Genomic DNA, 14,577 nt, shown 5'->3' with positions numbered 1-14,577 from the left:
ATTTCGAAAAAAAAAAAAAAAAAAAACAGTGGTAAATTCAATGACCCCCGACTATCGTTTTTGGAGTGGAAAGATCTAAACATCCTCTAGAAAGCAGCTATGTCTTATCCACCTTTACAATTGCTGCCCCTCCTGAAAAAATCAGCGTACACCAGAATCCCTGTACACTGAGCTAGATGGGTGACTTTCCAGTTCAGAACGAGATTGGACCGAACTTTGCATGGAGGCGGGATTCTTTAGGGTAAGAATATCTTCGCTATAATTGATTGATTGAAATGAAAAGTTTGACAGTCAGGAAGCAAGGAATTACTTTGCATACACTTGACTCTGGGTTGAAATTCAGATAGAACCACACTTAAATGTTTCGGATAAAACGTTAAACTCTAGATTCAGTCATGGTTAGACTTACGAGGTCAGACAATTAAGTAATGAGACAGATTTTATATTGTGAAAAGGAAACAAAATAATTGAACATTGCTTGTTTATTACTAAAAGTACATCCCTCCAGCATCAATAGAGCAATTGGCACGGTTGGCCAACGATCGATACGACATCTGCAAGTCTTCATGTGGTATGACTTGAAGATTGGACGTCACAACCTGTTGACTGGTCCTGTGCTCAGCAAAAGTGCGTAATTTCAGCAGCAGCTTCACTTTCGGGAACGGGAAATAATCACAGAGGGATAAATCTGGGGAGTAAAGACGATGATTCAACACATTCGCTTGTTTTTTGTTTTTTTTTACTAGGAATGTATAGAGAACCACTGCTTTGTGGGACCGTGCATTATCGTGGAGCAGGAACCAACTGTCCGGTTCAGGATACTGAGGTCTGATACGGTCAGTTTTCTTCCATAATCAATCCGAGCACTACGATAGTAACAACCAATTACACTTTCACCCTCTGGAACAATTTCATGATGAATAATGTATTTGCTATCATTAAAAACACAACATTGTCTTCACCCTTGGCTTTGAGAGCTGCATTTTCTTGCCTATTGGTAAATTTAGTGACTTCCATTCAGCGAGGTGTTAGTTCGTACAAGGACCGTAGTGAAAATGCTCTTTTTTTCTCTCCACAACAATAGAATTCAAGAAATGTTTATTCCAGCAAGCAGTTTTCAGAATGTCTTTCATGAAACTTGATGTTCACTCGCTGCTCCATATCTATTACGTGACGACACCCTTGCACCTCCTTCACGACATGGCGGCATAATTCCCAGCATGCCTATCGCAAGTTCATGAGGTGTTGCCAGGTTGTGGATTATGTACCACACTACATCATGAACGCGTTACTTCAGAGATAGAATGCACATGTGGGACAATATAAAATCAGTCTCATTACTTAATTGTCGGACCTCGTATATACGACGTGGCCTTTGAAAAAGACACAGTTTATGTTCTGCTTTCGTGGAGAGGCTTAAGCAGTGGCGTGGCCAGGATTTTCTAAAGGGGTTGGTTTACTGGTTTACGTTTACTTTTTTAGTAGCCATTCGTCCTGCATTTAACGTTCTTTTTTTTTTTTTTTTTCAAATATTTGGCCAAAGGCGGGGTTAAGGCTCCCACCAACCTCCCTTGGGCGCGCCACTCACTCTGAAAATCGCCCTGTTTCATCTCTAATGGCTTGAAATGGAAAGAACATAGAGGCTGTGTGGTCTTTAGCCTGCTGTATCATTTGCGACCCAGTCCTCGTACGAGTCCAATTGAATCGCATAATGAGGACCCATGAACCTTCTAACTGACCCCCCTCAATTAACGCACGCTTTCGTACATCACGGTACTAATTGCATTTTTCTCCCCGTCTACACGTTTCGATTTTCAGAGCGTGTAATGAAGTTATTTTGAGCGTGTGATTTCATCGGTACCCTCTTTGGTGCCTCTTCGGCAATACCCCTCCCCTCAACCGCCCCCGCCAAACTCTACGCCCCTTTCGTTTGGGAAAAAAAACATGCGCCGTGATTTCCAAAAACCCAGCATTATTATTTAATTGTGCAACCGATGCAATATTCATCAATCCACTATCGTCTCGTGCACCTCGGTGCATCCGCCTAATTTCCGTGTGCGATTATCGGAATGCAATAGGAGACTCGAATGAGTGCAACAGATGCTTAAATCGGAAATGCAGTTGTTTTCGCATCAGACAGAAAGTAAACGTAATCAGATATCAAAGCGAGACACAGTCACTATTTTCAGTCAGAGCAGAAACTCTCTCCAAATCCGAGTACACATGGGTAAAGGTGCCGTGATAATAATATTACTATACTCTGTTCCGGGAATCTGCGGAGCAATGCCGCCCATAACGGCGGAAAAGGAGTTGGTGGAGCGAAGCAGTACGCGCTGCTAGTAACGCCAGCCGCATTATCCTCTTCATGCACTCACTTGCCTTTTCGCGTGTTCATGGGTTGAGTCCTCTAGAGTCTTGCTTTCGTTTGCTTTTGTTTGATAAAGTATATAGAACCAGGAAATAATAGAGTACCAGCGATGGGAAATTCGAATAAATACATCCACGATTTGGGACTTGTGGTCCATGTGAGTGAGAAAAGGAAGTCGTCTAATTTAGTGCGAAAACGAAATGTTATACGTGAGTGAGAAAAGGGAGTACTTTAATTGAGTGGGGGGAAAAAAGGAAGTGTTGTATATGAGTGAGAAAAGGAAGTCCTCTAATTAGATTACTTCCTTTTCCCACTCAATTAGATCACTTACTTTTCTCACTCACGTAAAACACATCCTTTTCTCACTCACATAAAACACTTCCTTTTCTCACTCACATTTAACAACATTCTTTTCCCACGGAATTAGAAGACTTCCTTTTCTCACTCATTTGCAACACATCCTTTCCCCATTCAATTAGACTTCCTTTTCCCACTCAATTGACTTCCTTTTCTCACTCACATACAACACATTATTTTCCAACTCAGAGGACTTCCTTTTCTAACTCACATATAACACTTCCTGTTCCCACTCAATTAGAAGACTTCCTTTTCTCACTCACATACAACACTTCCTTCTCCCACTCAATTAGAGGACTTCCTTTACTCACTCTCATACAACACATCCTTGTTCCCACTTAATTAGACGACTTCCTTTCCCACTCATGTGCAAGACTTCCTTTTCCCACTCAATTTGAGGACTTACTTTTCTTACTCACATGCAACACATCCTTTCCCCATTCAATTAGATGGCTTCCTTTTCTCACTCACATGCAACACATCCTTTTCCCACTCAATTAGAGGACTTCCTTTTCTTCCTCACATACAACATTTTATTTTCCCACTCACATGGAACACTTCATTTTCTCACTCAATTAGCGCACTTTATTTTCCCCCACAAATAACCCACTCCATTAGTCAATTAGCACACTTTTCGATGCGCCACCCGAGCAAGGAATCCGGAGATTACAGCATCGGGTAACAACATTTCAGGCCCACCAAAAATATTCTTGAGCAAAATGTTATTATATTTAGGCTTTTGATGGTTGACTTAGAGCGTAAAACTTCCAATTTACAAGCAATTGTGCAATTATAGTTGAATCATGATGTGCAGACAAAATACAACAACAAACTTAATCCCTTCAGAACAAATCGTCAATGCGCCGTTCAGATGACCCCATCCAGTGTTAGTATTGGATAAGCATACCCTGATGTGTTGGCTGCTTATGTTATGGGCTTTATCAGGTATTTTCATTTCCACAATAGTTCATAGCGATAAGTACTGGAGAACGTATTGTCCACTTCACAAGGCCACTGCATCCTAACATCCATGATGGGCAGGCGCATCATCGTGATGGAATAATTCACAGTATTCAGCTCCGTCATCTCGTTGAACTGAAACTGTATTGTTGATCTTCTGGACTTCTTGTTGAACCGTCTAGCAGACGTTGTACGACTGTTGGCAACCTTTGCAGTGTAACCATATCATCTGAAATAATACAATGAATACTTCAGAACAAAATTTACGAAGACTCTATTTCATGCAAGAACTATCAGATATTTTATTGCCATCATACTCATTCTTGCTATTAGCTAAAAAGTGGTAGATAATAGTTAACTAACTAACTCTCTAGCCTTCTTAAACCCGAAGGTTCATGGCTGCAGCAACACAGGCCTTCCATCTTTCCCTATCTTGAGCAAGATCTATATACTCTTTTCCATCCCTACCGATTTCCCTTAGGTCCATCTCAACGTTGTCCCTTCATCTTCGTCTTGGCCTTCCTACAGGTCTCTTACCATCAGGTTTCCCAACAAGAATCCTGTGAACTCCTCTTTCCTCTCCCATTCGTGCCACATGGCCTGTCCACCTAAGTCTTCTTGATTTAATTATTCTAATAATTATGTAGTTCTAAATTATGTAACCTTCTCCACTCACCTGTCTCCTCATCCCTTTTAGGTCCAAAGATTTTCCTAAGGATCTTATTTTCAAATACTCGCAATTTATGTTCCTCTTTCAATGTAAGGGACCAAGTTTCACATCCATATAATTCTACAGGCAAAATTACTGTTTTGTATATTTAACAAAAGTTTATGAAGAGAGAAGTAACATGCATTTCCTGAATTAAGCCTACTTTTTATTTCCTCTTTAATATAATTTTCACTTGTTAATATTACTCCTAAGTATTTGAATTTGGAAACTGGTTCAAACGAGTTGTTATCAATAATTAGATTTTGATTTTTACCTAACACTTGGTTTCGGGCTCTAAGCATATATTTAGTTTTCTCTTTGTTAACTTCCAAACATATCTCTTTAGCAGTTTTGAAAAATAGTTTAGCATTATTCTTAATTGTATTCACATCATCCCCCAGTAAGTCTACATCATCTGCATATGCTAACAACTGAGTCACACCATTTAATTTTAGTCCTTCGTTAGTTTCTTTTACTTTCCTAACAGCATATTCTAAGGCAAAATTAAAGAGCAATGGAGATAATGCATCTCCTTGTTTTAACCCATCATGAATTGTAAATTTGTCAGACATATTAATACCCACACGAATTTTACTTTGTTTCACTGGTGCATATTTTTATCATACTAACAAGCTTCATAGGTATTCCAAACTCTACTAATATATTATATAATTTATCTCTTTTGACCGAATCATATGCTTTTTTGAAATCAATGAATAGCTGATGGACATTTTGATTATATTCCCACTTTTTTTCAAGTGTCTGTCTGATGTGAAAAATTTGATCTGTAGTTGATCTGTTACGTTTAAATACACATTGATAATCACCTATAATTTCATTAGCATATGGGGTTAGTCTTGTTAAAAGAATTTTATATGTTGTTGAGAGTAGAGAAATTCCACGGTAATTATTGCAGTTCATTTTATCACCTTTTTTAAACACAGGAACAATTATGGATTCTTTCCACTGTTGAGGTATTTCTTCTTTATTCCATATTAAACAAATTAATTTATGAATTTGACATATTAATGAATTTCCACCATATTTAATTAACTCAGCTGGTATTAAATCAATGCCAGGTGCTTTGTTATTCTTTAGCCTTTTAATAGCATCTTTAACTTCAGTCAAATTAGGTTCTGGAACTAAAGGTTCTGCTGTGTGGACTTCATTTACTTTTGATTTATCTCCTACATGGACATTTAAAAGGTCATTAAAGTAGTTCTTCCATCTATTTAGAATATCGCTTGGGTCAGATAGAAAATCACCGTCTTTATCTTTTATCAAGCTTACTTTAGGTTGCCACCCCTTTCTAAACTCATTTACACCTTTATATAAATCTCTGATATTTTTATTTTTGCTGTTTGTTTCAATTTCGTTAATTTTGCTTTTCAAGTAATCTCTTTTTTTACTTCTAAACGTGAGGTTAACTTCTCGCTTTATTCTATTATAATTGTTTAGATTTGTATCATCAGAGTTATTTAACGACCTAAGTCTAGCCTCATTTCTTATTTTTATTAGATTATGACATTCATTATCAAACCATGGATTACTTTTTCTCGGTTTATGGTATCCTATACTTTCTTTAGCTGCTGATTCTATTGCATTACGTATGTGCTCCCAATTCTTATTTACGTCTGTTTCATTTATATTTTCATCATCATTTAAATCCTGCAAAACATCAAATCTATTTGACATTTAATTTGGTAATCTTTCTTAATTCGTTCATCAGTAAACTTTCTTGTATCAAATTTTAGAACTTTTAGATTTTGTTGCTTATGATTTATCATTGAGAGTCTTTCTCTTAATTTAGCAATTACTAAATAATGGTCACTGGCACAGTCAGCACCTCTATGTGTACGAATGTCAATTATACTAGTATGCCTTCTCTTATCAATGAGAATATGATCTATCTGATTATGAGTTTTACCATCTGGAGAAGACCAGGTATATTTATGGATATCTTTATGTTTAAAAGTGGTACTTTTCACAATTAAATTCTTTGAGGTTGCAAAAGTAATCAATCTTATACCATTATCATTACTTAATTCATAAAGACTTTCTTTACCAATCGTGGGTTTAAATGTCTCTTCTTTGCCAATCTGTGCATTACAGTCACCTAACAGAATTTTCATATCATACTGAGAAAATTTATCAAAGACTTGTTCTAACTCTGTATAAAAATCATCCTTAGTATTATCATCTTTATCTTCCGTTGGTGCATGTATGTTTATTAAAATAATTTTACACCACCTACCCTGTAAAACTGCATATGATATCCTTTCATTAATAAATTCTACTGTTTTAAGAGCCGAGATAATTCTATTATTTATGAAAAAGCCTGTTCCAAAATTATGATTTTCAGTACCACCGTAGAAAAAAGTAAATTTTTTTTTAATTTTACAATTCCCTTCTCCTGGCCACCTAACTTCCTGGACAGCTACTACATCATAGTTAAGATAATAGTTGCTAAATAAAAATGCAAACACACAATAAACGAAAAGTTATTTTTCATGTAACAAAATAAGGAACAATATTGCACTTTCTAAAAATTAAAGTGCTTGCATCGCCTTAAGCTTAGCACATGCAAACCGTTCATATTCTGGTCTCCGCAACGTTATGTTCCTTCGGAAAAGAGAACTCATAATACTAAGGTGGTTGGGAGGGATTGAATGTCAAACTAAGTTTTCCCCTAACGTGAATTGCATTAACAGCGTTACATTCACAAAATGTTCGTGTAATGTTGTTATGCAATTTACTTTTAATCATTTTTAAAAATAATTAGGTTTGTCAACTTTTTTCAATGTTCCCCTCCTTACTCCCGTTTCTTCCATTCTCTCCTTCTTCTCACTTTTATGTCATTTCCTTTCTCTCTCTCTCTCTCTCTCTCTCTCTCTCTCTCTCTCTCTCTCTCTCTCTCTCGTACTCTTCCCGTCTTTGTACTTGCTCTATCAGGATGTCTCCAATTTTGTAAAAACATTTTCCAGCTGAACATCCAAAGTTTTCCAGACTAAAGCCATTAGGGCGTAGGAAGGTAACTATACTTTAGCTAAACACACACTTAGAATTCAACTTAAACAAGCATTTAGACTATTCATATCAAATGTAAAAGTGATATCAAGACGGGAGACAAGATAAGGGGTATCAGGGTTGAGCTTTTACATGATACTTGGCACGTATTGGCTTATGATTAACATAGATTATTTTGTAAGACAAACATAACAATTATAGTGTAAATGATACATAGTTATAGAAAATTTAGTAATAGCATGTGTATTCATCTTATTTTCTACCAAACTGAACCCAAAAATTTCAAAAGAAAGTGGGGAATTCAAATTGTCATTTACTGTAGCGTATTTTTAAATGAAAATATTTCACAACATTACGTTTTCCTTAGAGTATTTAATACAATTGCTGCTGTAACTACTCAATATATCAAATTGAAATTTTGTCCAGAACAAATTTTAAATTTCTTTGTTTTTTCCCTCTCTATTCTAAACATATTTTCAGTACCAAAACATTGACTATTTCGAGGATTTTCTGGTTTACCAGACTGATAGACACCCTATCTATTATCTTTCTCCCTATCTGCTCGTTCTCTCTTATTCTATCACTCTGTTAATTCCTTCTGTCTCTTTCTCATCCTTTGTTTTCTCTTCTCTCTCTTCCTTTGTCTTTCTCTCATCTTTTCCTCTTCCATTCTGTCTTTCTCCCTTGCCTTTCTCTTCCTTTGTCTCTTTCTTCTTTCTCTTCCTTCATCTTTCCCTCTTCCCTTTCTCTTGTTTTGTTTTCTCTTTTCTCTATCACTTCCTTTGTGTCTTTGTCTCTCATCATTCCGGTGATTCCTATATTTTACTTATTTTCCAATTTAACCCCTAAGAAAACAAAACTGGGTACATAATTTTTGTATTTTTAAAATGTGTATTCCCGCCTATGGCTGTTCGCAAGAATTTATTTACCTTACCTGGTAGGTAGAAAATTATCTTGTTTGTGCGTTTTCGTAATAATGACAAGGCGCCGCAAGGAACTAAGTACACGCTTGAAAAGAGCACAAAACATCTGTTTTCTTACATTGTTTCTTCCTTCTGAGAAATACGAAAATCACACATTTTCATTTCTGAAATGTGGCTCTGGGCTTGTTTCGGTGCACAAGTCTCAGCATTGCAGCTTTTCCTGTTGAGAGCCTGGAGGAACGACACATTAAAACCGGGAGCAAGATGAAGAATGGCAATCAGCAGGAGCAGGAGGAGCCAGTTGACATAGCAACTGTGCTCAAGAATCCGAAACACGCTACTTCATAACACCAAGAACAAAAACCCGGAGAAACGTGAAATTGCATTCTAACCCTGTGTGAATAATTGAGAGCATGGGCGAGTAAGAGCGGGGAATGTTGTAACAGCAAAGCGACGAGTGGAAAGAAGACCTAGACTTTCTTGCTGGTTGCTTCTTTGATGTCGTTCCCACAATTCCAAGGTTTTTCTAATGGTCTCCTTCAGTGTTGCCATCTTGCACTCGCTGCGTCCATTTCTAGACATGTTTTATATTTGGTCGTTATCCAATGTTTCTGCACGGATTAAGTGACGTGTGTGCTATCTGTGTTGGTCAGGACGGTAGGTGAATATTCTGGGTGAGTTAGAGCCAGGAGAGTTTGCGCGGCAGGAGTGATTTAGAGAATGTCTAAATTCGGATGGAAAGGGGTCAGACGAGCAACACTGTTCGAGAAGAAGTGATAACGTCACTCCCATAAGCTGTGGAATCGACAATAATGGATGACTCTGTGTAATTGAAGGTCGTGGGTCGTCAACAGCGCTGTGCTACCCCTGCCAATTCGAATGTCGAGGGTAGGTGCCAACGGCTGGCCCTCTGCGCACCCGAAGGTCGCGGGTGTGCGGCATCGGCTGGCACTCTGCGCACTCGGAGGTCGAGGGTGGGTGGCATCGGCTGCCTGTGTGCAGGCTAGGCAGATCTCGCAGGTCTAAATGCTGTTAGAATAGATACATAAAATGATTGTGTGTTCAATTATAATTTCCTACTTGTTTTTCAGAATGTAAGCACTTGGGTTATCTAGTATGTATTTTTAATGAATATACGTTGGTACTTCGCGATGACGTAGTGATAACGTCGCCACTCTAGGACCTTCATAAAATTCAAGTACAATTCCCGGTCTTCAAGGCGAACTTTCCAAAAATTCAAGGGTACAAGCAGATGTGTTCTCCATTTTAGCCTAACATATTACACCTTCCCCGATGGCGCAGTGGTAGCGTCGTTGACTTGTAATCAAGTGGTCCCGGGTTCGATTCCCGGTGGAGGCACGTAGTGGTTCGGATCCCACTTTAAACTGTAGGTCCAGTCCCGATTAGTCTTACTGTGCATAAAGTGGACTTCAAACACTAAATCAATCAATCAATCAACTTACATATTACCTACCACATCTCACTCCCCCCGCCCACACAAATATATTAACAATATAAATGGTCTGTGGAATTCCAGTTTATCCAAAAATTCTAATTCAATTAAATGGAATATTGCTATTACACATACTCAAACTCCAATTACATCTGTAAACACAAGTCCAAAATGTTACGGGATATACTAACTAACTAACTCTCTAACCTTCTTAAACCCGAAGGTTCATGGCTGCAGCAACACAGGCCTTCCATCTGTCCCTATCTTGAGCAAGACCTATATACTCTTTTCCATCCCTACCGATTTCCCTTAGGTCCATCTCAACGTTGTCCCTCCATCTTCGTCTTGGCCTTCCTACAGGTCTCTTACCATCAGGTTTCCCAACAAGAATCCTGTGAACTCCTCTTTCCTCTCCCATTCGTGCCACATAGCCTGCCCACCTAAGTCTTCTTGATTTAATTATTCTAATAACATCTGGACTTAAATACAAATTATGTAGTTCTAAATTATGTAACCTTCTCCACTCACCTGTCTCCTCATCCCTTTTAGGTCCAAAGATTTTCCTAAGGATCTTATTTTCAAATACTCTCAATTTATGTTCCTCTTTCAATGTAAGGGAGCAAGTTTCGCATCCATATAATACTACAGGCAAAATTACTGTTTTGTATATTTTAACTTTTAGTTTCTTAGATATTAAACGAGAAGATAAAAGTTTATGAAGAGAGAAGTAACATGCATTTCCTGAATTAAGCCTACTTTTTATTTCCTCTTTAATATAATTTTCATTTGTTAATATTACTTCTAAGTATTTGAATTTGGAAACTGGTTCAAACGACTTGTTATCAATAATTAGATTTAGATTATTACCTAACACTTGGTTTCGGCCTGTAAGCATATATTTAGTTTTCTCTTTGTTAACTTCCAAACCTATCTCTTTAGCAGTTTTGAAAAATATTTTAGCATTACTAATATTATTACGGGATATACTAATCTACGAAAAATTTTAATTTTAAAAGAACTTCAAACTCAAATTTACCTACCTAATCAACTTCAGGATATATTATGTTTCAATAGACAGATAGATAGTGCAAGGACACTAACAAAGTAAACGGATTTAGAGATTTCTGTTTTATTTTCCTTCCTGAATTAAAATAAAAGCTTAAATTGGAAAAACTTACCTCAGGGCATTAATTAATATATAAATTGAATGGGATTTGGATTAATGAAAGTTGCAATTTTTTACGTCTACGGAGAAACGTTCACGCATAATTCCCAGAGCCAATAATTCATAATTCCCGGAATTCAAGGAATTCCCGATGAGTAGCCACACTGGCCTTGTAATCAAAAGCGTAACAGGTTATATAACCGGGGAGGAACATTGGACAGTGGTTTGGATTCCACTGTAAACTATAGGTCCAGTCCGGATTAGCCTATCTGTGCATAAAGAGTACTTAAAACAAAAACATCAATAATGAATATACACAATTTGAAATGTTTCTTCCTTAGTTGTTAGTTTAGCACATTTTAAAATTTAGAGCAAGTGGAACACAGTAGAAATTCGAACGAAACACTTGCAACATGGTTCACGAACCAATGGTTAGTAGGCATGCGTTACACGTCGAACAATATAGTTCGAAAGGGAAATAACAAATTTGAGTATGAATTATGCTTTTTCGAATGGTGCGTTATCTACTCCTAACTTTTAACTGACAATATAGCAAAAACGTATTAGTTAAACTCTCTCTGATAAGTTAGCACTGCACGGCTTACAACTTGCAAGGCGAGAGCGCATTTCTTATTCCTGCCCCTCCAGACCGCGTGATTTCCTGTAAACTCGTCGAATTCCAGTCGAGCGGGAGCGAGTTTTGATTGTCTGGCTGATGAGGTCTTCTGAGAAATCCAATCGAAAGTAAACATCTTCCTCGGAGGATTTTAATCCGATTGGTGTTTGCCTCGTTGGATGTGGAAGTTGGGCTTAATTTCCGCCGGACGACGAGTGTTTGGCTTGCGGAAGAATCAATCGTACGGGTTTGGGGAGGCGCGACTCGCACACACACGCACAGATGCGAAATGTGCAACCTTTCTATGTACATTGCAGACTCCTGTGTTAGCGCACATGGAATTTGGAGTTAAGGTTCCACAGATTCTTGATCTCGGCCGTAGGTAAGTCGATGTGGTCAGTACCAGGCTTCGGACTCCTTTGCCTGCATGATTATCATCAAGTATGCACCGAGAGAGGCTGAGTGGACACTAGAGTCATCCATCCTCATGGAATATCGAACCCCGATCTCCCACGTGTCGCCCTACGACTACACAAATCGCCTCATCCAGACAAATCAGTATATTTCCATTTGGTCAGCTTATTGAAACTTTGAACTAATCGCGGCGATGATTATGAATGATAATCAGACGAAACCGATGCCGTGTGTTCTTATTCAAGTCTGTTTTAAGGCATCCTTATGGACATATAGGCCAGTCAGGACCTGATCTACAGTTTAATGTGGGATTCGAACCAGTGTGCTCCAGCTATTGACCCTTTGATTACAAGACGACGATATTACCACTACGTCATCAGAGAAGTTAGTTTTTGTAACAAGAATTTTCTTTTGCAAAAAATAGTTTTATGCACAAGGGTTGGGGCCACTCTAATGCGTAACGTCGTCGCCTTGTAATCAAGGAGTCCCGAGTTCGATGCCGGTGAAGGCACATAGTGGTTCCGATCCTACTTTAAACTGTAGGTCCAGTCTCGATTAGCCTACTGGTCATAAAGTTACACTTCCAAACATATTTAAAGTTTGTTCTGAATTTTGCAGAAATGAAGTTGATTAGTTTTAGACAGGATAAACGAAAAAATAAATAAGTTCACTCCTGTAAGGTATCAATACCCAGTAAAGAAGCTGACAGTATGAACGCCATAAAATTGTTCAACCGGTGGAAAATTTTCACTGTCATAGATGGAAACCATGGCTTGCAAAGGAGCAAGGGCTCTGAAGCAAGATAAGTGCTACGAGTCGAGGATCCTTGTGCTTGTCTCATTAACTTCACAGGAGTTCCTAACTGGCCCCATGTGTCTCTGTCGGCAGAGATTAGAACCAAGGACAAGAGTCAATAGAAAGCCTCAGCTGCAGAAGAAGGGAGGGAAAGATTCCAACCTTAATATTCCTTGGTGAAGGAAAGAGAAGTAAAACTTAAGAATAAAAAAGCAACTGGTGACTCCCGGGGCTAAATGTTGTAGGAACTGGGTTAATATTCAAGAATGCGATTTAACATGCAAGAAGGACTTTTCCAACTTTATTCCTCCCGTTTCGATTTAAGTGCGCCTCTCACTTTATTCACAATGTAAGTTTGCGAAGATAATTTTTACCTCTTCCTAAGTGCTTATGTAAGATACTCAGGTTTCAAGGTTTAGAAGTCAAATATTAAGGTTTTTATTAAGATATTAAATACATATTGCGAATTCTGTGTCTGATAGCTAGGAAGAAAGATTATCATAGAAAGGCGCGATTTCGTCCTTGATTATGAATAAGATGTAGAAGGTGTGGGGGCTATACCTCACCACCCTTACGGACCTTGAAGGTGCGATTTACTACACACAGTATTACGCCTTAGCTTTTAAACTCCCCTCACCCCCTTCATTGTTATATCCTTTTGTATTCGTAACTAAAATTGGTTTCGAATGCTATTAGACGAAGAGTGACAGTTGATGTGAAGAGAACAGTGGTTTGGGTTCCAAACCTGCCAAAATTAAGAGGGGGCAAGAACACTACTTTTCCTTGATAGATAATGTTTAGTGCGGGGACAAAAGTGGCAAAAAGTGAGGGGAAACTGCCACCCATGCGCCCCTAATCGCCGCCACTGGAAGAGGATATTATCCTCTGCTTATTGACGTTTTTATTTCAATTAATGACAATCAAATTGTGAAAAAAACTGAATAAAAAGAGTGTTGGACAATTCGCCCAATTTTACTTTTGTCGTTGGATGTACAATCTTATGCTGAAGGACATTTTGCTGCAGAAGGAAGAAGAGAAAGAGAGAGAGAGAGAGAGTTTGAAGTCTGGAAGATACCCAAGAAATGGTTTCACGAGATGCCGGACTGGTTCTGTTTCCGAAGCTGATGGAGTGAATGTTCTTATCTGCCAACACCACATGCTGTCGTTCACATGCCACTTTGTCTGCAGTCACCCATTGATGGGGTTTTTGCCTCCTTCACCTACCAGTCTGGGAACACTGATCTCTGAAGACAATCCTCACCTGGCAAGTTTTCAGATGCAAGCTTCTTCATTCGCTTTGCAGATCCGTTCGAGTGTTTGCCAATTAATCCTGGTACTCCAAACAATGTAGCTTTGACAGGTACATTCTCTACCATTTTATCTGAACAGGAATGTACTTAGTATTCTACATCCATAAGAAGTTCGAAATCAATGTAAACAAAAATTAATTCATGTGACTGTGTTCATGAAAATAAGACTCCACAATATTACTATAGTACCCGCGTTGAGAGATAAGAACTATGTTCCTAAGTGCAATATTCCTGTAGAACATCTGTCATGGACATTAACCAATAAGGTTTCACAAAAAGACACGTGAATTTGTTGAAGGAAACTGAGAATAGGCTTCCATAAAAATGTCAACATATTTTGGCGGAGCGAGGGGGAAGACATTTTATGAAGTTGTTTTCCAAAATTTAAATTTCTAATCTACTGTATCGTTCTCTTTACAAGTAGGGTATATTATTCCAGATTTCTGGAATAATCCTATCTTCCCACATAAACATCCGTAT

The 14,577-nt window shown here is 38.2% G+C and overlaps 2 protein-coding genes across 2 annotated transcripts in view; one reads left to right on the top strand and one right to left on the bottom strand.

Moving 5' to 3' along the window:
* The window catches only part of nAChRbeta2 (nicotinic acetylcholine receptor beta2), a 264,693-nt gene that overhangs the window by 230,296 nt on the left and 19,820 nt on the right, over nucleotides 1-14,577 (top strand). The window lies entirely within an intron of this gene.
* Nucleotides 3,647-14,577, bottom strand: part of LOC146002867 (acetylcholine receptor subunit alpha-L1-like) — a 361,057-nt gene continuing 350,126 nt past the window's right edge. Inside the window, exon 7 of the mRNA XM_083140884.1 lies at nucleotides 3,647-3,914. Within this exon, the coding sequence (XP_082997010.1) occupies nucleotides 3,864-3,914 (51 nt within the window). The 3' untranslated portion in view covers nucleotides 3,647-3,863. The remainder of the gene's footprint in view (nucleotides 3,915-14,577) is intronic.

The sequence above is a fragment of the Lepisma saccharinum genome, chromosome 19 (assembly GCF_977018435.1).
Source record: "Lepisma saccharinum chromosome 19, izLepSacc3.1, whole genome shotgun sequence".
Lineage (NCBI taxonomy): Eukaryota > Metazoa > Arthropoda > Insecta > Zygentoma > Lepismatidae > Lepisma > Lepisma saccharinum.
Note: the sequence above shows the minus strand (reverse complement) of the source record. Positions and strands in the feature narration are given on the sequence as shown.